Genomic DNA, 26,902 nt, shown 5'->3' with positions numbered 1-26,902 from the left:
AATGTCTTATCCACTAGGCCACTGCGCCTGTCGTAGGGCGACTGATTTCTGTAAGTGTAAGAAGTAGATAAAAATCGCCCTTGTATTGAAGTACTGGTTTGGAAAATATCTAACACTTTTGATATATCCACACCGGGGGAAGAGTGACGCTATCGCTACTGCTCTGTGATATATAAATATATACATGTATATTCATCCATATGACCTTGAGCTTCATCCCACTCTCCGTGATAGGTGGGATTAATCTCACTTACATTGAAAGACTGGTTTAGAAAAAGTCTAGTTAGCAGTTATATATACTCATTCATCCATATGATCTTGACCCATGCCTCACCTGTTACTTTTGTGTGTGTTGCAGATCTGATTGTGAGGTCAAGGTCAAGGGGTCACGATGTCCGTCCAGTACGAGCCAGTGATTGACGAGCTGTCCCAGTCAGAGGACTTCCCCGAGCGCCCCGAGCTCTACTTCATGCAGGCGTCCAACAGGAGAGGCAGGAAATGGCCGCGCGCCATAGGACTTGTACAGATCATCGTCGGCTTCCTCATTGCTTTGCTAGGTACGGTTTATTCAGAGAGGCAGGAAATGGCCGCGCGCCATAGGACTTGTACATATCATCGTCGGCTTCCTCATTGCTTTGCTAGGTACGGTTTATTCTGAGAGGCAGGAAATGGCCGCGCGCCATAGGACTTGTACAGATCATCGTCGGCTTCCTCATTGCTTTGCTAGGTACGGTTTATTCTGAGAGGCAGGAAATGGCCGCGCGCCATAGGACTCGTGCAGATCATTGTTGGCTTCCTCATTGCTTTGCTAGGTACGGTTTATTCTGAGAGGCAGGAAATGGCCGCGCGCCATAGGACTCGTGCAGATCATCATTGTCGGCTTCCTCATTTTGCTTTGCTAGGTAGGGTTTATTCTGAGAGGCAGGAAATGGCCGCGCGCCATAGGACTCGTGCAGATCATTGTCAGCTTCCTCATTGCTTTGCTAGGTACGGTTTATTCTGAAAGGTAGGAAATGGCCTCGTGCCATAGGACTTGTGCAGATCGTAGTCGGCTTCCTCATTGCTATGTTAGGTACGGTTTTTTTAAAAGAATGATTCTTCTTCTTCCCTTTAGCAACCACGGTCATAAGTGATCATTATTGTTGATTGAAACCCCCAAAAGAGGGAAATGCCATAGATGTACAGTACACGTACTACACTTTTCTGTGACTTACTTGGAACTGGAAGTATATTAGTACTTTGATTTTGAGTGTGTGTTTGTTTGCAGGAGCGTTGGAGGTGTTTATTGTCCCGATCACCGAGAATCACACGGCCCCTGTACAGTTCAACAAACACACTTGTTATGGAGCCGGTCTCTTTGCTGGAGTTTTGGTGAGAACATAATTATGTACAGTGGAACGCACCTTTTAACATCTTCAGAAATTGGTGAATATCAGGTATAAACTCATTCAACACGTCCACCCTATGACATGACTATACACTCAGAACGCCTGAGCCAAAACATATAAATAGCCTGCTGACAACCAAAATTGGCAAATTTTGAAAAAAATATTGTATTTTGAAAAAAATATTGTAAAAACACTAGTACATGTGGAGATTTACTTTTTGCACACAATTAAAGAAAGATCTTTCATTGTTTCAGAAATGTACTTTGTATTTGTCAAAAGGCTTGTTGTGTTTGTGTGGTATGCTATTGAAAATGTCAATAAATAGCCTGCTGACAACCAAAATTGGGAAATTTTGAAAAAAATATTGTATTTTGAAAAAAATATTGTAAAAAAACTAGTACATGTGGAGACTTACTTTTTGCACACAATTAAAGAAAGATCTTTCATTGTTTCAGAAATGTACTTTGTATTTGTCAAAAGGCTTGTTGTGTTTGTGTGGTATGCTATTGAAAATGTCAACAATTTAAATAAAAAAAAGTCCAGAGGCACCACATAAATACTACAGACATGTTTGAAAATATGCACAAAATGTTGTTAGTGAATACTCAAAAAAGAATTTACTAACCTGAATGAGACAATGAGATGACTGGGTGATGACTATGATGAATATATCCATGTAGAAGAAAAGAAACACTTGCTGTCACAGTATTTACAGTGCCACACTTGGAAGCACAGCTCAACGCAAAACGCCACACCACATTCCAGGCACCAGAATCGAGTCCCATTGCGTTGGGTTTTATCCATAGAAGAAAAGAAACACTTGCTGTCACAGTATTTACAGTTTTTGAGTCACTTGAGAAAAAGTGACTCTATGTAATCGGTCAGTGTTAGTCTGTCCGGCCGGCCGTCCGGCCGGCCGGCCGGCCGGCCAGCCGGCCGGCCGGCCGTCCGTAGACACCACCTTAACGTTGGACTTTTCTCGGAAACTATCAAAGCGATCCGGCTCATATTTTGTTTAGTCGTGACCTCCAATGACCTCTACACTTTAACGATGGTTTCGTTGACCTTTGACCTTTTTCAAGGTCACAGGTCAGCGTCAAAGGAAAAATTAGACATTTTATATCTTTGACAAAGTTCATCGGATGTGATTGAAACTTTGTAGGATTATTCTTTACATCAAAGTATTTACATCTGTAGCCTTTTACGAACGTTATCAGAAAAACAAGGGAGATAACTAGCCTTTTCTGTTCGGCAACACACAACTTAACGTTGGGCTTTTCTCGGAAACTATAAAAGTGACCGGGCTCAAATTTTATGTGAACGTGACTCCCAGTGACCTCTACACTTTGACGTCTGCTTTGGTGACCTTTGACCTTTTTCAAGGTCACAGGTATGTCTTGAAGGAAAAAAATTGAAATATCATATCTCTGAAACTATTCATCGGATTTGATTCAAACTTTATAGGATTATTCTTTACATCAAATTATTTACATCTGTATTGTGTTGTGAATAGCAATTTCTTCCTGTCCATCTGATGCCTCATATAATATTCAGAACTGCGAAAGTGACTCGATCGAGCGTTTGCTCTTCTTGTTGTATAAATGACTTGTTTAGAACTCGGTTTATGCACGGAGAACATCCTTCTTTGTGTGCCACACTTCGAAGCACGGCTCAACACAAAGCGCCACAGCCATGTGGCCACAGCACATTCCCGGCACCAGAATCGCGTCCGTCCGCTTGCATTGGGTTTTGGCCAAAGTAGCATTGACACCTCGAGCTCTTGATTTGGCTAACTCATTCACCCTCATCACTCACTTATCCATCCATCACAACAACACTGTTTGATGCACACACTGCCTGCCTTCCGCACGCCGCTTCGCTTCGCAACAACAACACTGACAACTCGCGACATTTTGGAATCCTAAATGTGAAACTAAGGCATGGGTTGGTGCCGTCAATGACCTGTAGTATCCAAACTAACCAATGAAATCAACTGTTCTGGGAGTTATTTGTCGCGTATGATAATGCAGCCGACCTCTGAACCTATCACGTGGGTTTTCGTATGGAAAATCCCCAGCGTGGTATTTTCCACTTCCAACGCTACTATTATGGCGGTGTGTGGCGAAGTGACTCACGCACCTAACGCACGGATTCTGGCGGCGTGCTGACAACGGCATGATCAGTCAACGCTTGTATTCTGGCGGCGTGTCGCGAAAGAGTAAGGAGTCTAAAATGCCCGGGGTCAATTTACAGCTAGAGGTTATTAACAGAACATCTAAAAAAATCAAGGTCCCAAATTCAAGAAATACCGAGACAATAGTTGTGTTTTCTTTATTGTTACATATCATGTTGTGTGAGTTTCACTGTAATCAAATGCATGTTTTCCTCAATATTAATTTCATTTGTGTTAATTTTCAGATGGTTTTAACTGGCAGCACAGCTGTGCGGGCATCTCTTAGCAAAAGGAAATCAACGGTAAGTATACAATGAGATTGCGAGTGTATGTTTGTATCATATATTATATAAATCTGACAGTGTGTCTGTTGATATGTGCAACTGCATGTACATATTTGCATGTATCTGTGAGGAAATGTGGACGTATAAACACCGTAAGCAGGGTTTAGCCTAGGAGAAAAAGGCAATGGAACATTTGTCCCACTCAACCAAATTCTGATGGGACATAGTCGAAGGCAAGAAGCGCCAAAGAGGCCTGTACTCGTTTTGACCAAAGATGCAAAATGGTGCAATATGGTGCCATCTGAGAATTAGCCACTATATCGTGTTATTTCTGTATATAGCTATTCTGATGAACACGTGGGGGAATTCGGGGGCTGTGATTGGATGGTCTCTCCAGATCATCAATGCATATTGCTGCCGAAGTCCGCCATTTTACTCAATATCCAAAAGCATATTGAGAAAAATGGCCGACGCATGGTTCCGGTTTACACATCTGTACCACGCGGCGATGTTTCTATCGACAACAGCATACACTGACAACTTAAAAAGCTGTTTCAACAACTGTGTTGTGAAATCGAATGCACTTGGAGTCAGTTTTTCTTCCGAAGTCAGAAAGCGTGTAGCGGTGTGCATGTCTGCGCGAACATGATGCACGTAAGAAGTTTGTCTGCTATCAAAACCTGAGATCAACGCATCGACGCAAAAACTGTCATTTTGTAAGTTTGGAACAACAAATCAAGGTCATAACAGCTATATATCGCTATTGTGTTTTCAGCGTAGCAATAGGGTCCGATATTTAGACTCGAATAAGTATAATGCGACTCGTCTTCGACTCGTCGCATTATACTTGTCTCGTCTAAATATCGGACCCTATTGCTACGCTGAAAACACAATAGCTGGTAATGTGTGTGTGTGCGTGTGTGTGTGTTTAATCCGATGTAAAGTGTACATTTGGTGGCGCAGTGGTACGTAATCTCAAATGCGCCCTTTGACGCACTGAAGGGAATTGTGATGGGACATTTTCAGATTTAATGCGCCAATGGCGCAGGGCGCACTAGTAAATGAAACCCTGCGTAAGCATGTCGCATGTAGTGGGGATGGAGGGATTGGTGGTTGGAGTGGTGATGGAGATATTGGTGGTTGGAGTGGGTAAATAGGATGTGTGTGGGGGGATGGGCTCAAATTGGATGTTGTTTTTCGTTTTTTGACTCACATGCGAAGGAAAAGTGAGTCTATGTACTCACCCGAGTTGTCCGTCCGTCCGGCCGGCCGGCCGGAAAACTTTAACGTTGAATATTTCTTGGACACTATTCAGTCTATCAGTACCAAATTTGGCAAGATGGTGTATGATGACAAGGCCCCAAAAAACATACATAGCATCTTGCTTCAAGGTCAAGGTCGCAGGGGCCATAAATGTTGGCTATTTTTCCCATTTTCTCTGAAGTTTTTGAGATTGAATACCTCATCTATATATGATATATAGGGCAAAGTAAGCCCCATCTTTTGATACCAGTTTGGTTTACCTTGCTTCAAGGTCAAGGTCACAGGAGCTCTTCAAAGTTGGATTGTATACATATTTTGAAGTGACCTTGACCCTGAACTATGGAAGATAACTGTTTCAAACTTAAAAATTATGTGGGGCACATGTTATGCTTTCATCATGAGACACATTTGGTCCCATATGATCAAGGTCAAGGTCACTTTGACCCTTATGAAATGTGACCAAAATAAGGTAGTGAACCACTAAAAGTGACCATATCTCATGGTAGAAAGAGCCAATAAGCACCATTGTACTTCCTATGTCTTGAATTAACAGCTTTGTGTTGCATGACCTTGGATGACCTTGACCTTGGGTCAAGGTCACATGTATTTTGGTAGGAAAAATGTGTAAAGCAGTTCATTTCATTTCATTTTCATTTTCATTTTCATTACTTTATTGTCCCATCGCTGGGAAATTCGGGTCGCTTCCTCCCAGTGGAAAGCTAGCAGCAACGGAGTCGCGCTACCCAGGTGTCTGCGTGTTTAGGTGTATTCAGCCACCTGCACTTATGGCAGAATGACCAAGGTCTTTTACGTGCCATTGTGATGACACGGGGGTGGGACATGGCTTCCGTCTCTGGGTCTGCACATAAAGTTGACCCGTGTCCGTCCCGGCCCGAATTCGAACCTGCGACCTTTCGATCACAAGTCCAGTGCTCTACCAACTGAGCTACCGGGCCTAAGTGTATGATGTCATTGCTAGGTTTAGTTAAGGTCAAGGTCAAGCATGTGAGTCGTATGGGCTTTGCCCTTCTTGTTGTGTTTGTTCTTTTTTGTATTTTTTGTACAGCCATCCTCAAGCCATCCTCAATAGTCTTGAGGAAGAGCCAGTTTTGAATGCAGAAGTTGAAAGCTTTGACTCTGCCTCAAGAGCAATTTGTTTTGTTTGAAGTAACCAAGGCTGTGGCTGAGTTGGGTACGGTTGCAGATCTGGAACTGTGAAAAAAAGAAGGAATTATTGCTGATCATTTTGTCCTATTTATTACAGGTGAACTGATACTATGAAAGAATAATTGGTGATACTTTTGTCCTATTTGTTACAGGTTTATGAAATTGTTACAAAAGAATTATTGGTGATCAGCATATTAATAGGCGATGTACAGAAAAAAAACCTCTGTCAGGATTCTAAGCAGTCTGGTAGAGGAAGAGCCCTTTTTACAGAGTCAAGCTTTTCAAAACAATCGGCTTTATTCCTGCGATCAGGAGGAGCGAGTAACTGATGAGTGTGTTATGCAGTGTGTGCTTAATATGATAGTTCCCTTTCTTTTGAAAATCAGCGTTCACAAGTAAAAATGGGCTCCAACTCTACCACACCGCTTAAAAATCCTGACAGTTGCAGGAAAACGTCTATATTTTCCTATTTGTTGCAGGTGTACCCATACTTTGAATGAATGATTGGTGATCATTTTGTCCTATTTGTTGCAGGTGTATCCATACTTTGAATGAATTATTGGTGATCATTTTGTCCTATTTGTTGCAGGTGTACCCATACTTTGAATGAATTATTGGTGATCATTTTGTCCTATTTGTTGCAGGTGTATCCATACTTTGAATGATTTATTGGTGATCATTTTGTCCTATTTGTTGCAGGTGTATCCATACTTTGAATGAATTATTGGTGATCATTTTGTCCTATTTGTTGCAGGTGTATCCATACTTTGAATGAATTGTTGGTGATCATTTTGTCCTATTTGTTGCAGGTGTATCCATACTTTGAATGAATGATTGGTGATCATTTTGTCCTATTTGTTGCAGGTGTATCCATACTTTGAATGATTTATTGGTGATCATTTTGTCCTATTTGTTGCACCCTGTACCCATACTTTGAATGAATTATTGGTGATCATTTTGTCCTATTTGTTGCAGGTGTATCCATACTTTGAATGAATTGTTGGTGATCATTTTGTCCTATTTGTTGCAGGTGTTCCGATTCTACAATCTGACGATACTGACGCTCCTGCTGTACACAGCTTTCACCGTCTTCCTCATCGTCGCTTACTCCAAGGGCTGGACAACAGAGGCTGCGTATCCAGTAAGTAAGGCTTACAATAAATTTGGGGTACATTTACAGAGGTTGTGAACAGAAAGTCTTAAAAAACTGGGTTTTAAAAGGAGGCCTGAGTCTTGAATTGGTTTTTTTTGGACTCACCTGAGTGCAGTCTTAGTTTTCATCTGTGTCCCTCCGGAGTGAGTATGTCTTCTTTGGACCGGCACGGTTGGCCTAGTGGAAAGGCGTCCGCCCCGTGATCGGGAGGTCGTGGGTTCGAACCCCGACCGGGTCATACCTAAGACTTTAAAATTGGCAATCTAGTGGCTGCTCCGCCTGGCGTCTGGCATTATGGGGTTAGTGCTAGGACTGGTTGGTCCGGTGTCAGAATAATGTGAGTGGGTGAGACACGAAGCCTGTGCTGCGACTTCTGTCTTGTGTGTGGCGCACATTATATGTCAAAGCAGCACCGCCCTGATATGGCTCTTCGTGGTCGGCTGGGCGTTAAGCAAACAAACAAACAAAAAATGTCTTCTTTGGGGGAAGAGGGGGAGGGGTCTTAAAAGGGGGTTCCACTGTAATGGGAAATGACAAAGGCGCGAGTCGTGTAAGCATTTTCTTTTCTTGTTAAAAAGGGGATCCACCATAATGTTTTTGTGCGTTGCAGCCCAACAGCAGGGTGTACCAGGTCCACATGTTTGTCACCATCTTTGTGGTGCTGGGTTTGATGTTCGCCCTGACGGCCCTGGTGCAGTACTACGACGTCGTCTGCTGCGGGGAAATGAACCTCTGGCACAAATGGCTGTACTGTCTGTGTGGCATCTGTCTTGGCAAGGTGAAAGGAAGAATAGATGATGATGATGAGGATGATGATGAGGATGAGAGAGTTTCGTCTGGTATTTTCATCTCGTAGATGTTTTGTGTGGTTGTTTAGGTTTGGAGTTGTGTGTTTGGTTGGGGTGGTGTGTGAGAGACAGAGAGAGAGAGGAGAGAGAGAGAGAGAGAGAGAGAGACAATGACAATGACAATTCTTTATTTTACGAGGGTAACAGAATAAGCATTGGTATACTTTTTTGCATCGAGAGAGAGAGAGAGAGAGAGAGAGAGAGAGAGAGAGAGAGAGAGAGAGAGAGAGAGAGAGAGAGAGAGAGAAAGAGAGAGAGAGAGAGAGAGAGAGAGAGAAAGAGAGAGTGTGTGTGTGTACAGTGTGTGTGTGTGTGTGTGATAGTTTGTGTGTGATAGTTTGTGTGTGCATGCACTCAAGAGTGTGTGTGTGTGTGTGTGTGTTTGTGTTACTTGTAGATAATAGTATTTTAACTGTTCCTGTAAATATCAAGTTGTACTGAAATCTGCTAATATTTTGAATACCTTACATTCTACAGTTCTACCTTGCACATAAATAAATATTTATTTTATGTGTGCATCCGCACAGAACCACATGTACATACACAGTACTGGCGTTTCACGCTATCCTGCTGCAACTGCTTTCACTCGCCATATCTTTCAACAGCTTACTAGGCAGGCTTCATGTGCACTTCACAACTCCCTTTTTCAGACAGCCAAAAGGGACTATGCCATCTTTTAGATTCCACTACCCACCTCATTTTTTTCTCCTGTCCCTATAACTTTTTTGACCCTTACAAAAAATACAAGATTGATTATGCAGACTTCAAGGGAAGTAACCATTCTCCAGTGTGCAGAGGACACAGCGGTTCAACTGCACAGTGAACAAATCGTGCCTTATAAAGGGAGGAGTCTTAACAACATGAACCAGTGATAAAATATGATCTTAAAAATGGGATTATGTCTTAAACTGAGAGAGTGGGGGGGGGGGGGGATCCACTGTGCTTCAGAGAAAGGGAGAATGTACGTTCTGGCTCACCGATTCCGACAGACCCTAAATATTAACGCAAAATAGGCTTCTGGACTAAACTTTTACTAAAATGAAACATGCGACAAAATCAGAAAAATACTGCATAAATCCATACAAAAAAAATACAGTAAAGTAAGGTTGTTTTGAACCAATGCCGGGTCTGTCGGAATCAGTAACCCAGAACGTACATTCTCCCTTTCTCTTATACAACATTCTTAAGCTCAATACGCTCTCTCATTTACAAACTTTACTTCATATGTTCTTTCACTGTTAGAATTATATCTGATACATGCAATGTGACTGTCTAAACGAATAGTTAACTCTTTACAAGTGATTCTATTTTTACTTTTTCTTCCCGTCCTATTTGAATCCCCTTTTTTAAAAACTGCTTTTTCAGATCTTCTATATCGATTGGCTTGTTATATTCAGCTCGTGTTTTTGTTTGAATACTTGCTTTCTTACTTTTGTAGTCATCAAAGTCTGTTTGTATCTGTTTGAATTCTTCGTCAGAAACTTTTGAATCTTCAAGTGCTTTACTGATAGACAGTTTTAGGCTAGACAATTTTGATGATGCAAGAGTGGAAATGGATTCGTGTTTTTCAAGCTTTTTCACAATTTTTTTCATTATAGCTGATGCTATAAATGATAAACCACCAACTGCTGCTGCGACACCACCTAGGATTAGAGAAACTGGAGTCCCTACTCCGGTAGCTAACAGAATTGTTCCCGTTACACCTGCAGCTGATGCAAGGATAGTAGAACCAGTGCTGGCATTAGAAAGGCTGTTGTAAGTTGTTGAGTACTTACGTCTAGCGCGAGAATATTTTTCTAATTCATCTTCTAGTTGTTTTTGTATATTACTAATGTGTGCCAGTCTGAATTGTTGACTTTCTGCTGCACTTTCATCAATATTAGGATAAAGCTTCACACTGCTAGTCATCTTTTTAATGTAAAATATAAAATATTTATCTTAATTCTCACTGGCCAGTGTTTCTGCTAAGCTTTGAAGCTGTTCATTGCTTAACACCTTATCTGTATAGTAGAAAGCAATCAAATCAAGATAAGTAAGATTAATACTTCTTATTTCTGTTAAATTATTTATATCTGCGTTAACAACAACATTTTGGTTTGACGTCTGTTTTTTTATTGTGTTAGAATCCTTTTGAACAGCAATAAATACTCTGACTTCTTCAACATTTAATGGTCTCCAGTTGAGATTTATTCCTCTCATTAGAACAGTGTTTGTGGTTTCTTCCCTTTTCCTAACAACTATATCAAATATCATAGTTGCATTCTGCCCTATTGGAAGCTTGGGTATAAAATCGACAATGGTGTCAGCGTCCTTTTCAACACTTTGTTTTCTGTGAATGAGATAGTTGTTCTTATGGAAAGGTTTAACTGCAACTTCTCCCCTGCTGTTAATCGCAGGAACAAGGCTAACAATTAGTGGTTTAGCATTGATTGACTTACGGAATGTGTCGTCTTTTCCAACAAGAGTGTATGGACTCACAAATTCAAACTTCATTTCCCAGTCAATCTTTTTTATAACAGGACTAAGTACCCATTTTTTATTCTGATGTTTCCACATGTAGTATATGTCATCGACAATTGGATCAGGTACATTAACATCACGGATTTGACCTAGTTTGAGAAATCTTGGTTTCTTTTCATCGTCGATTTCCTTTCTCTTGTAATGACCAGTGTCTGTAAACTCGAATGCATACACTGCACCAACTTCAGCATTGCTCTCAAAGTCGATAGCGTCTGCTAAATCTTTCAACTCTATAGTTGAACATGCAACAGGATAAGCTATTGTAGGTCCACTCGACATTTTAATACTCAATATTTTATGGAACTATTTCCAATGTAATGTTAAACAAACAATCAACTGGTTGTCCACTTTGATTTTTCAGATCAATGTGTAGGAATTCATGACACCCTTCCTCCAAGTCCTTGAACTGAAGTGTCTTAAATGTTGGCACGTGCATTTTACAAAAAGAGGCATCACTCGGTGGAAGAATCCTAAGCAGATCAGAACGCTGATCATTAAACAGATTATAGGATGTGTTAAGCTCTCTCATGTGAACAAACAGTACACTGTTAACATCCATGTCAATGGGACGTGTTCCCTTGTATAAATTTGTAATTCCAAGCATATCAAGGAGTTTGGTTGGAAACTCAACGTTTACTTCTCTAGTTTTGGGCATAGTAAGAGTAGCAATGAGACTTGCATGATTTAAACTCGCTGTAATACCTACTGGAGCAAACAATTCTTTCTCTAAAGTGCAGAAGTCATAGTAACCATCTTCTACAGAATGTGTTTTACCATTAATTCTAACCCAGTTGTTAGCCTTTTTTTTACTGATATTATACCAAGTAACCTTGTACATAATTTCATGCAGTGCAACTTTCATTCCTCCATTTTGATTGTTGATAGGGTTTGCAAGTTTAACTGGCACACTAGTCTTCACATTTGTTAGTGTGATAAACATTTTTTATTCAACAACAAAAATGATTCAGTATAAATTCAACAAAGATGTTAAATACAAAACTGGACCATATTACAATCCAAAGACTATTTCTTTCCATGAGTTGGACTTTGCTGTAACAGAAACACAATCCATTCGCGTTAAAGTGCCTGACCCATTCCATTCTTACCTAAATCCCCCAATCAAAAATGATAGTGTTCCAAAGATGTGGAACTCTCACCCAATTCAGTTCTATCAGAATCAGTTAAACTTTGCAATATTCTGTGCAACCACAGGATGTGGAGTGTCCTATGCAGACCACATGAATAATTCAAACTTACTGACAAAGTGTGTGTACACATTTCACGTTTACTATCAGTGCAGGAGAATCTTGTCTGAACTTCAGGCACCAATGCCGCATGAAAAGAGCTGGAACCCATTCAACAATAGGATAAACATGAAAGTGTATGAGCGTCTCTGCAATGAATTCAATATAGATTTTAAGACCGACTTTAGGCAAAAGCAAGACAAAAACCATGGCATGGGAACACTATATTTATGGGGTGTCCACAGGAGGTATAATTTTGATTACTGGCCAGGTCATACATCTTTTTCTTCAAATGTGCAGGTACAGTTAGGATCAATAGAACAACAGCACCACAATGCATGGACTACTTTTATATTAGACACCGGCAAAGGTTTCACTGGATCAGGTGTTGAAAGGATCAATGAATCTATCCGAACATATACGTGGTGCTTGCTAGGCTCGCAGGCACAGACACGATCAAACATAATGAGAACAAGCACAGGGTTTGGTGCACAGAAACAGTTGTTATCAAATTTAGAAGATGTCATAAACTCTGCAGTTGATCTGCCTTCCAGCATCAAAAGGTATCAAGACTCTCTCCGTTATGCAAGATCAAAAGTTGACTTTGCTGTTGGTAACGGCCTTTACATGTTACCTTCTGATCTCCAGCTGCAGATTGGAACAATAACAAATTATAACAATGAAATCATTATTGCTAGCGACACCCAGCCGCTTGGAAAGGGTGAAGAACTGAATTCAGAAATCAGAACGATGCTACAGCCATATCACAATGAACAGAAACAAAGCGTGACAAGTGAAGATCACGCTGCAGGTGAAGATCATTCTGTCACTAGTGATGATCAAGCTGTTAGTATTAGTGATGATCATGAATCGCAGAAGACTGCTCTAGTAATTGGTGGAGTGGGTGTAGGCTTACTTTTGCTTTATTCTCGTTAGCAGAACACCTGCAATTAAAACTATTAGAGTCCAGAGATGTTCAGCCATGAAACCAACAACTTTACCTGCAAAAGATAACAGCCAGCTAACAATTGAACCAATGATTCCTGGAAGTGCATCCAAAGCTTTTGCTGCTAGTTTCTTTAATAGTTCTGCAATGTGTTTGAGTTGTTTCTTTACCCATCCCGGATCAGATGGAGATGAAGGTGAAGGTGGAGGTGGAGGTGTGACAGTGCCACCTGTGAATGTTAACACTAATGTGCTTATTGCAAATCCTAACGCAGTTAGTATACTAGCTATTGTGATTCCCTGCTCTCTGAAAAGCGTTCTAATTCTTTCAGCAAGAGTTGTGTCTTCGTAAAGGATTCTTTGAATTGTATTTTTTATTCTGCTGACCTGTGTTCTCAGTTGTTCTCTATTGTTACTTAGAACTTCTAACCTTATGGCTTTCTCCTCCTGCAAATCTTTTAAACGCTTAGAAATTCTGTTTTTTACTTCTTGTTCTAGGTTCAAATCATCAGCATCAGCAAGTTTTTGTTTCTCTTTGTTTATATCTTCATCCAGCTGACCTAGTTTTGACAGATTATTTGCTATTTCACCTCTGATGGTTTGTAGTGATTGATTAAGGGCTTCTATTTCTCTCATAGGTAATAGTTCATGTGGAGTCTTCAGTGAAGTTTCCTCAGAAAAAGAAGTCTCTATCTCTTGTATAAGTTGATCAGCCTCATCTGCAAGTTTATTAAGATCTTGCAATGGAACAGATTCTATTTGAGTAGCAGTTGGTAGTCCTAGTTCTGCTTGTTGAAGTAAGGAAACAACATGGGAAGATGATGACCGTGTGCTAGGCACAATATCTAATTGCCTAAGTCGATTAGCAGTAAGTTTTTGTTTTAGTGAAACTTTTGATAGAAACTTAGCAGGATTAGATTTATATGTAAGTTGGACTTTTTCTCCTTTATCGCTAGTTGTATATAAATGATTTGCTTCCATTTTGAACTGGTTTGGATCTAAAACATCAGGTTCTTCTCCTAAACTTTTGTAGAAATCTCTAACTTTACCTTCCAGAAGTTCATGTCGTGCCACCTCATAATGCAGTGAATGATGGTAGGGAACCAAAGGGATTGCTTCGCTCATGTCGTCCGCTGGCTCAAATAAATCTTCAAATCCACCTTCTGCCATTTGTAACTTATTTTTTATTTTGAAAATAAAAAAAGATGGCACAATCGTTCGGTTCTGTTCTTGATCCTTACAGAAGGCTGAAAGAACCTCTCGGGGTAAAAGGAATAAGGCAAACAGTTATAGTTACAAATAATCCTTCTACTATTGATCAGAATGAAATACTTACTGTTAGGTTTCCTAATCTAGGTAAGAACGATGTTATTGTACCAGGCACTGTAAGACTATCATTCAAATTAGAATTAGAATCTGGCTCAGATGCAAATAGGACTTTGGCTTATAATGTAGGAAGAGCAATTGTGAGGAAGATTACTGTCAAACTGGAAGGGCGGGAAGTGATGTCATTGAATAATGCAGATGTATTTTTAGTTTATGCAGATAATTGGTTAACTGACAATGAAAAGAAAAACAGAGTGTTTCAAGGGATTCAGTCAGACAATGGGATAAAAGTTAGAATAGGAGCAGGAGATAAAGCTGACAACAAAAAAGATAACGCTGTCAATGTTGCTTTTGGAAACAAATTTTGTATTCCACTTGACTTTGAACTCATAAATTCACATCCTCCCTTCTATCAAGGAGCATTGCGTGACAGGCTGTCATACGACCTGACTTTCAATAGTTATGATCGTGTTATGCTTTCACAAGACCCGGAAGCAAAGTATAAGGTGTCTGGAATTTCTTTAGAGTTTGATGTTGTAAACCATCCTGAACTGGCTAGACTTATAGAAAATCAGTACAGTTCTAAGCTGCCTATCTATTATGAAAGAGTGTTGAATCACAGTACACTTTCAAAAAGCCAGGCCGATCCAATCTGGAACATTAACTTGAATACACCAGCTAGGTCAATGAAGGGAATACTTATGTTGTTTGAGGAACCAAAAGATTCATATGAAAGGCAAATAGAAAAGTTTTACAATCCACTAATCAATAGAGTATATTGCACAATTGAAGGGCAGCCAAACCAAATATTTGCATCTGGCATGCTGCCATACCAACACTATGATGAAGCAAGAAAGTACTTTACTGGAGGAAGATTGAAAGACCCAACATCTGATCTTGTGGCTAAAGATCTACATTTACACGGTGTTGGCGTAGAAGATTTCTTGACAAATAAATATGCGTTATGGCTGGATCTCAGAACAACTGACGACAACAAACTGCATGGAAGTGGAAGGCGAATTGAAAACGGATCAGAAGGAATCACAATACAAATTGAAAAGGAAGTAGGGAGTAGTAGTAAATCAGTTAAGATCTACGTGTTTGTTGTGTCAGATGCGCAGTTAAACATCTCTGAAAGCAGATTACAGGATATTGTTTATTGAACGTGTTAAAATGAAGTATCTAGATTTTCTTCCAAAAGATCCACACTGTTCTTTGATTTGTGGGGCAACAGGTTGCGGCAAAACAAGATATGTTTTGGATTTATTACAAACTGTTTACATAAATCACTTTGAACACATAGTCATATTCTGTCCAACCATAAAGCATAACAGAACATACAAGGAGAGAAAATTCATATGGTCTGATCAAAATATATTTATTGTAAATCCTTCTGATCGTCTAAATGTTTGCTTGGAGCATTATTTCGATCTTTTTCAGAACACACCAACACTGTTTATTATTGATGACTGTGCAGCAGAACGTGACATTGTTAGAAAGAAAAGTGCACTAGCAAAGCTTGCATTCAGTGGACGACATGCATTAATATCAGTTTGGATATTAACACAAAAATACAATGCAGTTCTGAAAGACTTTAGAGAGCAACTCAAAACAATAACATTGTTCTATTCAAAGGACCGTGACAGTTTTGAAGAGTGTCTTCGAGAAAATGATGTCATTGAAAACAAACAGGAGAGAGAAAGAATAAAGAATAATCTGAAATCTTCTAAGCACTCGAAACTGGTTTTAAAAACTGATCAACCAGTTCAGTATGTATGTTTGTAGAAATCCTTGCTAAGTTCTTGTCAAGTTCTTACTCAAGTTCTTACCAAGTTCTTGTCAATTTCTTACTCAAGTTCTTGTCAAGTTCTTACTCAAGTTCTTACTAAGTTCTTACTCAAGTTCTTGTTAAGTTCTTGTTAAGTTCCTACCTAAGTTCTTACTCAAGTTCCTACCTAAGTTCTTGTCAAGTTCTTACTAAGTTCTTGTTAAGTTTTTACTCAAGTTCTTGTTAAGTTCCTACCTAAGTTCTTACTCAAGTTCCTACCTAAGTTCTTGTTAAGTTCCTACCCAAGTTCTTACTCAAGTTTAATTACTAGATTTTTATTTTATTCTGCATCAAAATAAAATGAACTGTGATGAATTGCTGATGCAGACTGCTACAGATATTGAAATCTGTGACAGTAGGACTATACCTGATAAAAAAGAAAGATTGTATTCACTTGCTGTTTGTGGAAAAACAAAACACTACCTTGGGCAGCAGTTAACTGTGGAAGAAGTACAACATCTTTCCTCAGAAGATATAGAAAAGTATCATGGACGGTATGAATCAGTGCTTGGTTCTAAGATGGTTAGAAGTATTGGACAGACTGTTATAGGTTTGTACACAAAGATTTTTGGACATTTTACACCTCTCGACTCGGAGGAAGACTTAACACATGATCTAACTCATGACCCTGTTGTTTCCAAGTCCCTCGAATCTCTTGCCTGTGGCCTGTATTATCGATTTGGTGCTTTATTAGTACCATTTGTTGCTGGATTAATTACTTTCAAACACATTAATTTTCAGAATAAAAAAGATGACAGATCAGTTGAAGCAGACAGTGGAGCAGACGAAAATACCAGAAGTGAACACAGTGACAAAGAAACCTGGTAGAGTAGAAGCAGGAAAAAAACTAGCCGAATGGAACAGACAAAAAAAGTTAAATCAAAAGGCAAAGCAGAACATTATGTCTGAAGTTGAGCAGACACCAAACATTCCTGAAGTGACTAAGGTCACACAAACTGATCAAGAATTAAAATCTTCATTTCTATCATACAGAAAAGTAGCTGTAGCAGCTGTTGTTGGAGGAGGTGGATACTTGCTTTACAAACTTTGGCAAGGCAAATATAAAGTGTCAGAAACACCAAAATCAGAAACACCAAAACCAGAAACACCAAAACCAACAAACAAAGCAGTACAAACAATAAAAAAGCCCACAGTAGTACCTGCAGTGGATTCATTTCATATGGAATAATTTTAATATTTTAATTTTGATAACATAAAAATGAGTTCTGAAAAGACAATAGTTAATCTAGTTTATCACGCTGCAGTGATTGGAGGCTTGAGTGTAGGTTACACAATGCTGGGTAAAAGTCTCCTCAGAATGAAACCAGCCGACTTGGGAAAGTTAGACTTCGAAGACGGTGCTAAACTAATTGGTGTTGTGACAGCTTCCTTTGCAACAAAAGACTTCCTGGTGAAGCAAGGAATTATTCCAGAAAATATAAACATGTAAGACAATAAAATGGCTAGCTTGGTTATGATGGTGGGAGGTGCGATTGTAAATGCGCTTGCATTTTCTGGCAGCAACTATTTGTTTTCTAAACTGCAAAATGGTGAAGAGAGGGAAAGGCACAACAAAGCCATGGAACAACTGGCGAAAGCACAGGATGAATACGAGAAGAAACGAATTGCGCAGTTAGACTTTATGAATGATAAACTCAGGCAGCAAGGACATGCAAACAAAACCTTTGCCAATGTTGATGCAGCCATTCAAGAATACTATCTTGTAACTGGAAAGAAAATGAAGACAAGTGCTCCTCCAAAACTGGGTGACTTTTATCAGCCTTCAGAAGAGCAGAAGGTGGGCGAGATTGTTTTCATTGTTATTGGTATGGCTGTTGTTTACTTTATTGCGCGTGCTGTCAAATCTTAATATTCTGTCATTTAAAAAACCATGAGTGATGCTTTGTTATCTAAAATATATTATTCCCCAAAAGGATACTGGAAAGGAAGAACTGCTATTGACAAGCTCAGTGACGCAGCAGGTGTTTCTCAAGATACAGCAAAGAAATGGTTGTCAAAGCAGGCAGTTTGGCAGATCTATTTACCTGCACCAAGAAAAATTACACGACCACACTTTGTTAACATTAAACCGAATGACACTCATCAAATAGACCTGCTGTATTTACCGCACGACACAGTCAGAAGGAAGAAATATAAGTATGCACTGACTGTAGTTGATGTTGCAACAAGATACAAAGATGCTGAACCGTTGACAGAGAAAAGTGCTATAGCTACAGCTGTTGCCCTGCAAGAAATTTACAGACGTGGACCACTAAAGTATCCCAGAATGATTCAGTGCGATGATGGTAAGGAGTTTAAAGGAGCTGTCAACCAGCTTCTGTTAAAACATCATGTTACAGTGAAGAGAGGTATTCCAGGAAACCACAGGTCACAGGCTATTGTTGAGAGCTTTAACAAACAGTTGGCAGAAAAACTGTTTTCATATCAGTACCATCAGGAATTTTTGGACACAGAAAGTAAATTGCGTAACACTGAATGGGTCAAAAGATTACCATCAGTACTTAGAGCAATGAATCTGGAGGTATTTAAAGCTACAGGGTTAAGACCAGTTGATGCAATCAAACAGAAAACAATACCTGTTGCTCCAAAGTCAACAACACCAGTGGCATTACTACCTTTCAATCAGAAAGTCAGATATTTATATGCACCCGGTGAAGCTGAGGGTGACAGCAGGAAGCGTGCAACGGATCCAATCTGGAGTATTGACATTCATGAAATCAAGAGAGTAGTAGAGACAAATCCACCTATATATTACTTGAGAGAACCAGCACCGCAAAGAGCCTTTGTAAAAGAGGAATTACAATTAGTTCCACGTGGTACAAATGTTAAATGATTTTTTATTTCAGATTTTATAGTGTTAACAAAAATGGAAGCTCTGAGAAAGAATTCTAAGCAACTTCATTTTTTTAATTTATATTTTTATTTTGAGTTATAAAATCAAACTCACAGCGATGGAAGACTCTGTATTAGAATCTTTATCGACAGTATTTGACACCGTTGAATTACAAGTAACGGATCCTCAAAATGTGCAGTCCAGTGTGCAAGACGCCATTGAACAAATTCCAAACAATTTGTTGATTGAACCTCCAGTAAAAGTGCAGATAGTCAGTTTAATAAAATACAAAACAGTCAGTGATGAGGTGCTAGAAGTTCATGTTTCAACCAGACAACTAGCACTTAATTCTATGGCAGAATTGAATGGAAACTGGGCAGATGAAATGATGAAACGGTTTGAGCAAGCTGCAGAGGATGCAAAGATGAAAGGATCCGGATGGTCAGAAGGTGAAATTATAAAAATAGAATTGAAGCTAAGTAAATTTGCCCCCATCAGAGGTAGAAGTTACATACCTTTACCTCCTGCTCTTGTCAAAAAACGTGCTGTGCTGAACATAAAGAATGATGATGACAAATGTTTTATGTGGTGTGTTCTGGCAAGACTGTACAGTGTAAAGAAAAATGCAGAAAGAGTGTCTAACTATCATGCATACAGAAATAAACTAAACTTTACTGGTATTGAATTTCCTGTCAGCATTACAAGCATTGAGAAATTTGAACAGCAAAACAAACCCATCACCGTAAATGTTTACACGTGGGATGAGGAAGATGAACTGAAACCAGTCAGAATATCAAAGAACTCACCAACGATTGGTGATTGTGATACTAACCATGTTGACATGTTACTAATGACTGATGGTGTAAAATATCATTACACTTTGATTCGTACAATGAGTAGACTGATGGCGAGCACAAGCAATCACAATAGTAAACAAGACTTTTGTAGGCGATGTCTCTTGCGTATTCCATCAATTCATGCAGCACTTATACACAAGCAACATTGTAAGAGCGTTGATGATGCGGTTGTGAAGTTAACAACACCGCCGCCAGACAGCAAAGTGTATTTTAAGAATGTATGCAAACTACAGAAAAGTCCTTATGTTGTTTATGCTGACTTTGAATCTATCATTGTGCCATATGAAGGACCTTTACCAAAAGACCTACCTAAAACAGTAACTCTAAGTAATCATCAAGTCTGTTCATATGCATTTATTGTTGTTAGTTCAGATGGTAAACATTCTAAACCGCAATTGTACAGAGGACCTAATGCAGCAAAGAACTTCTTACAGCAAATGAACCAAGTGCGAAATGACTGCTCCAAACAACTGAATCTTTCAGACATTGTTATGAAACCTGAAGACCAAGAACAGTTTAACTCTACCACACAGTGTTGGATATGCGAACAAAGTCTAACACCAAACCCAGACAATCCAATAGTAAGAGATCATGATCATGTAAGTGGGCAGTTCCGAGGAGCAGCACACAGCAAATGTAATCTACAATTAAAGTTTGATCCTAAGACTTGGAAGCTTCCAATCTTCTTCCATAACTTGCGCGGTTATGATTCACATCTGATCATGCAGGCAGTAACTGATGAATACAAAGCAAGATGCATTGCGCAGTCTTCAGAAAAGTACATGGCCTTTACTCTGAATAGTTTACACTTCTACGATTCTGCTCAACATCTGATGGGAACACTTGAGTCTTTATCTTCATCACTAACTGCTTTCCCAATCACATGTAAGTACTTTGACAGTGACTTAGTTAGAAAGGGAGTCTATCCATATGAATACATGGATTCGTGGGAGAGGTTTGATGAAGATGAGTTACCACCAAAGGATGCTTACTTCTCACGGCTGAAGGGTAAAGGTATAAGTGACGAAGACTATGAACACGCTAAGACTGCATGGAATAAATTAGGATGTAATACAATGGGTGATTATCATGATCAATATTTGTTGGCTGATGTTTGTTTACTTGCAGATATATTTGAGAATTACAGAAGAACATGTATGAAGCACTACAATCTAGATCCTTCACATTACATATCTGCACCAGGCATGAGCTGGGATGCATTTCTTAGATTTACAGGAGTAAAGATTGACTTGCTATCAGATCTTCCTACACTTCAGATGATTGAAAATGGACTACGTGGAGGAATCAGTATGGCTTCACACAATTACTGCAAAGCCAACAACAAATACTTGGACGACTTTGATCCTATGAAACCTTCTAATTACATCATGTATCTAGATGCAAACAATTTGTATGGTTGGGCAATGTGTCAGACGCTTCCACTTCGGAACTTTAAGATCTATTCAGGACCATTTTCACAATGTGTTGTGATGACAATATTAAAAGCAGGCCCAGACAGTCGAAAGGGATGGATACTGGAAGTTGACTTAGACTATCCACTATCACTTCATGATCTACATAATGATTATCCTTTAGCGGCTGAGAGGTTAAAAGTAAACCCAAGAGAACCTCCAAAGCTGGTGCCCAATCTGTTTCACAAAAAGAAGTATGTGTGTCACTACAGACTGTTACAGTTTTACATTAGACATGGATTAATTTTGAAGGCTGTTCATCGTATAATTTTATTTGATCAAGAACAGTTTATGAAACCTTACATCATGAAAAACACAGAACTGAGAACCAAAGCCGCTGATGCATCAGAGAAAGACTTTTTTAAACTGATGAACAACAGTTGCTTTGGTAAGACAATGGAAAACCCACACAAGAGAAAGGATGTTAGACTTGTTACAAGAGAAAATGAGGCCATCAAGCTGACATCCAAACCACAGTATCAAGACTTTAAATACTTTCATGAACAGCTGTATGGTATCTTAATGAAAAAACTTGTAGTCAAGCTTGACAAACCAGTATTCATAGGCTTTACTGTGCTAGAGTTGTCAAAACTGTTGATGCTTGAGTTTTTGTATGATTATTTGAAACCAAGATATCCCAAATCGAGAGTACTTTACACAGACACAGATTCATTCTTACTTGACATTCCAGCGGATGACATTTACAAAGATCTAGAAGCTGAAAGTCCTGCAGTAAAAGGAAAAGATTCTTTTTATGACACTTGCGACTACCCTAAAGAATCACCATTGCACTCAAATGTTAACAAGAAGGTTATTGGAAAGATGAAAGATGAAATGAATGGGAAGATAATTAAGGAGTATGTTGGATTGCGTGCAAAGATGTACAGTGTTGCAAGTGAGAAAGGGGTGGTTAAAAAAGCAAAGGGTGTAAGCAAACAGGTTGTAAAGTCGAGCATATCGCATGATAACTACAAGGAAGCACTGTTTCAGAAGCGAGTGTTTCACCATGACAACCCTAAGATCAGTTCCGCGCTTCATCAGATCAACACAACTATTGTAAACAAGAAATCTTTAGATGCTAATGACACAAAGCGCGTTTATTCATCACCAGAATATTCTTATGCAATTGGTCACTGGAGAATAAACGCGGCTTCAAATAGTCCGAGTGTGTAATAAGAATTTTTGTCAATCGGGAAAACCCGCTATGACAGCTTTGTTTTGACTGCAGCGGGGGAGAGGAAGTTGCTTGCGTTTGGGAAGTGTTTGTGAAAGGGGAGTACTAGGCTTTGTTGAGTTTCAAAGCAGCCACCAAGTACACTTGTCAAAGCTTGAATCAATAAACAAGTCATTTGCATAAAGTGCACTCGGCGGCCGCCTGAAAAGGCAGCCTTTAGAAGTTGTTTGACGGGTTGGAAGAAACATCAATAGCAGGCAATACAAAGACCTGGCGCTCCAGGCTGGAGCGCTCTGCTCAACCGTGACTGACTTCTCACAACTGAGTGTAGTGACGGGTTGGAAGAAACATCAATAGCAGGCAATACAAAGACCTGGCGCTCCAGGCTGGAGCGCTCTACTCAACCGTGACTGACTTCTCACAACTGAGTGTTTTCTACCTGAGAGGATCGTGTTTGGAGTTGTAGTGGTTCTTGCATGGGAGAAGTCCAATATTTTCTAATCTCCTCATTACTTTCAAACATTGTCTTCAAATCTTTTTTCAGAGAGTAGATTTCAATGAAAGACAGACCAACTGTAGAAAACCTGCTAAAGTATGGTTTCAGCAAACGAGCAATCTCTCTCAGTTTGCGTGAATAAGCTGGTGAGATGCCAATGTTTGCCTGCAACCACTCTTCCCACTTGTTTTTGTGAATTCCTCGTTCCTTTTCTTCCTGAAAGAATTTGAAAGATGCATCCAGAAGAGAACCATACTGAAGGTTAAAACACATACTGGTGGCCTCCTGTCTTTGAATCTGCCTGTATCCTTCCTTCAGCTTTTCAATAGCAGCATCTGATGACCCTATTTTCTCTGAGGAAAAAAAGAAAACTTCTTTCCTAACTGTCTTACTCACATCAACCTCTTTTGACTGCAAGTATTGATGGAGTTCTTCTGGTGACATAACCTTTCGTTTTTTTACCTGCTCCCCATACAGAGATGTCAGTTTTCTTTTTGGTTGGGAGAGAAATCTAGGTAGTTTCCTACTTTCTGATGGCCCTTCTCTTTTCATTCTATTCAATACATCAACATAATTATTATGATGAAATATATGCTCCTCAATGATGCCAAGTTGTTCTACACTCCATCTGCTTTGTTGATCCATATCTTGAGGAAGAAGTTCTCTCTCTAATTCTTCAGAAATGCTATCTTGACTCTCACAGAAAGCACAACTGCACGGCGGGCGAGTCCGGAATGAAATGGCAAAATCACCAGGCTATGTTACAATCAATACCAAGTGGTGGGCGGACGTGACGTAACTGTTGCTATCACATGATTTAATCTTGTCTTGCCATTGGAGGAATCAGTATAGAAGACAAGCTTGCTGTTTGTTTTTACCAGATCAATACGGTAGTTATGGCTAGCCGACCGACGGGCAGATTGGATCAATACGCACGCTGGCTGCAACTAGTTAATATTTCAATGGAAACTAAATTTAGCGTTGCACAGAGAGAAAGGGGGAATGTACGTTCTGGGTTACTGATTCCGACAGACCCGGCATTGGTTCAAAACAACCTTACTTTACTATATTTTTTTTTTGTATGGATTTATGCAGTATTTTTCTGATTTTGTCGCATGTTTCATTTTAGTAAAAGTTTAGTCCAGAAGCCTATTTTGCGTTAATATTTAGGGTCTGTCGGAATCGGTGAGCCAGAACGTACATTCCCCCTTTCTCTGCTTCTGCACTGTTTACTTTGTATTTAGGAGAATGACGGAGGATGGTTTCGTGCGCGTGAGAGAGAGAGAGAGAGAGAGACCGCAGAGAGAGAGAGACCGCAGAGAGAGAGAGAGAGAGAGAGAGAGAGAGAGAGAGAGAGAGAGAGATGAATCCATTCTATTTGAACTGTTCCGAGGTAGCTGATGTGGCTTGGCCTAAAGGGTAGAATGCAATCCCTCCACTTGGACACGTACCAGAAACCGACATCCCGACTGTTTTTCTGTGCAGAATGGGAATTTTTTTGGTATAAATCAATTTCTGAAAAGTGGCTGCTTACAAATTAATTAATTAATTAAAAAAGTCCAACTGTGCAGCAGAGAAAACCCAGGCTGTTGTTTGGTTGTTGGTATGTGTCCATCAGTGGAGGGCTGGCCTTATACCCTGCACAGCACTGCGCACTTCTGAGCTAGTTTGTTTGTTTGTTTGTTCGTTCATGGGCTGAAACTCCCACGGCTTTTACGTGTATGACCGTTTTTACCCCGCCATTTAGGCAGCCATACGCCGCTTTCGGAGGAAGCATGCTGGGTATTTTCGTGTTTCTATAACAAACCGAACTCTGACATGGATTACAGGATCTTTTTCGTGCGCACTGGGTCTTGTGCTTGCGTGTACACACGGGGGTGTTCGGACACCGAGGAGAGTCTGCACACAAAGTTGACTCTGAGAAATAAATCTCTCGCCGAACGTGGGGACGAACTCACGCTGACAGCGGCCAACTGGATACAAATCCAGCGCGCTACCGACTGAGCTACATCCCCGCCCTTCTGAGGTAGTAAAAGGACTGGGTGGCCGAGTGGTAACGCACTTGCGCTCAGAAGCGAGAGGTTGCGAGTTCGACCCTGGGTCAGGGCGTTAGCAATTTTCTCCCCCCTTTCCTAACCTAGGTGGTGGGTTCAAGTGCTTAGTCTTTCGGATGAGACGAAAATCCGAGGTCCCTTCGGTGTACACTACATTGGGGTGTGCACGTTAAAGATCCCACGATTGACAAAAGGGTCTTTCCTGGCAAAATTGTATAGGCATAGATAAAAATGTCCACCAAAATACCCGTGTGACTTGGAATAATAGGCCGTGAAAAGTAGGATATGCGCCGAAATGGCTGCGATCTGCTGGCCGATGTGAATGCGTGATGTATTGTGTAAAAAAAAAATTCCATCTCTCACGGCATAAATAAATCCCTACGCCTTGAATAAAAATATTAAAAAAAAAAATTCCCTGCGCTTAGAACTGTACCCACGGAATACGCGCGATATAAGCCTCATATTGATTTGATTGATTGATAGTAAGCCGAACTGTATAGACCCTATCGGTATTCCAAGCTCTCGTAATCTCTCGCAAGCTTCAGAGCATAGCAAAGCATGCGGTACAGCGATCTCGTGCGAGCTGCACAAGCGAAGGTTCGAAGTTCTCACGATGTTCAAAGCATAACAAAGAGCGTGTCTCGCGAGAGCTGCTCAGGTACCGAAAAGGTCTATTGAAGGGAACAGATGGACAGATGGTCATTTTCGTGACTGAGGTGGTCGCAAGGTCAGGTTCACTCTCTACGCTCTTTGGGCAAAACGTAGTCTTTGTAACCATGTCATGGCAGCAGAATGCGTTGTCGTCCAGTAAGGTGTTGGTATCATAGGTAATACCAGTGTACTACTACTAATGTAGTGTGAGTGTAACCGAGATTGTGAGAGTGAAACCGAGACTGTGAGAGTGCGAACTCTTTCCCCTGATTAGCTAGATTGGACGCAACGGCAGGTTCGACTCGTCACTGTACTCTCTACGCTCTTTGGCAAAACGTAGTCTTCGTTACCATGCCATGGCACCAGAATGTGTTGTCCTGGTAAGGTGTTGGTATAATAGTTTATCCTACATACGTGAGAGAGACACCCGTGAGATAATAATCGTTCAAATCACACGTGTGTATATCATGTAAATGAGGTCACGGTCATGTCAAGCAAGTCTGGCAGGGACCTGTTTTTCCACTGCTTATGATGCCAAAGTCACCGAGACAAACGTCATTATAGAAACAAAAATTGCGCTCGCTAATTACCGTCGATGAATCTTTAGAACTAACACGTCACGCCACACTATCAGAGTGACGTTTCTTTGCTTTGACGTAGTAGATTGCACGAGGCTTTAGAAGAGATCGAGGTTCCAAAACAAGCGTTTTCAATAATTTTAGCTGCCTCGACCGCAGGACATTTTCAGTAAAATACACGTAAGTACAGTATGTAGGATAAACAGAATACTACATGGCTTGCTGTTTCGTACCAGATTTACACTCGTTGCTTTTTCAAATAGTGAACAGCTCGCTTTCGCTCGCAGTTCAATATTTTAAAAAAAAACTCGTGTAAATCTGGTACGACACAGCAAGCCATGTAGTATTCTATATGGACTAGTGTAGTGTGAGTGCCGAGACTGTGTATGAGAGTGCGAACACTTTCCCGTGATTAGCTAGATTGGATCAGCTGGTGGGGAGGGAGACAGTCTCGGTTTACAAGTACAGAGCTGTTCGCACCCAGCTGCCTCGAAAGCTGGAGAAAAAACCCAAATGCTAGCCGATAATGGAACAATGAGGATAGTTTTAGCGTGTTGGTGTGTGTTTCCATGATGTGAATTATTTAGTGGAATTACAACCAGCCGGGGAGCATTTTCCTGAGTAAAC

At 40.2% G+C, this 26,902-nt stretch overlaps 1 protein-coding gene and 1 long non-coding RNA gene across 2 annotated transcripts in view; one reads left to right on the top strand and one right to left on the bottom strand.

Moving 5' to 3' along the window:
• The first annotated feature begins 342 nt into the window (after window positions 1-342).
• On the top strand, window positions 343-9,187 carry LOC138950554 (uncharacterized). The gene is made up of 5 exons (XM_070322274.1): window positions 343-557; window positions 1,268-1,371; window positions 3,807-3,863; window positions 7,306-7,416; window positions 8,039-9,187. Exons 1-5 carry the CDS (start codon window positions 392-394, stop codon window positions 8,282-8,284), a joined length of 684 nt encoding a protein of 227 aa, XP_070178375.1. The 5' UTR covers window positions 343-391; the 3' UTR covers window positions 8,285-9,187.
• Window positions 4,168-26,902, bottom strand: part of LOC138950564 (uncharacterized) — a 478,836-nt gene continuing 456,101 nt past the window's right edge. The window contains exon 3 of the long non-coding RNA XR_011450724.1: window positions 4,168-4,234. This is a non-coding gene — a long non-coding RNA (uncharacterized lncRNA). The remainder of the gene's footprint in view (window positions 4,235-26,902) is intronic.

Source organism: Littorina saxatilis, linkage group LG16, assembly GCF_037325665.1.
Source record: "Littorina saxatilis isolate snail1 linkage group LG16, US_GU_Lsax_2.0, whole genome shotgun sequence".
Classification (NCBI taxonomy): Eukaryota; Metazoa; Mollusca; class Gastropoda; order Littorinimorpha; family Littorinidae; genus Littorina; species Littorina saxatilis.
Note: the sequence above shows the minus strand (reverse complement) of the source record. Positions and strands in the feature narration are given on the sequence as shown.

What these genes read in the sequence shown, in the direction of transcription:
- LOC138950554 (XM_070322274.1), top strand. Translation starts at nt 392, where the DNA reads ATGTCCGTCCAGTACGAGCCAGTGATTGACGAGCTGTCCCAGTCAGAG. An exon ending in CTTCCTCATTGCTTTGCTAG is followed by an intron (nt 558 to 1,267) that starts GTACGGTTTATT and finishes GTTTGTTTGCAG; the next exon opens with GAGCGTTGGAGGTGTTTATT. An exon ending in GTCTCTTTGCTGGAGTTTTG is followed by an intron (nt 1,372 to 3,806) that starts GTGAGAACATAA and finishes GTTAATTTTCAG; the next exon opens with ATGGTTTTAACTGGCAGCAC.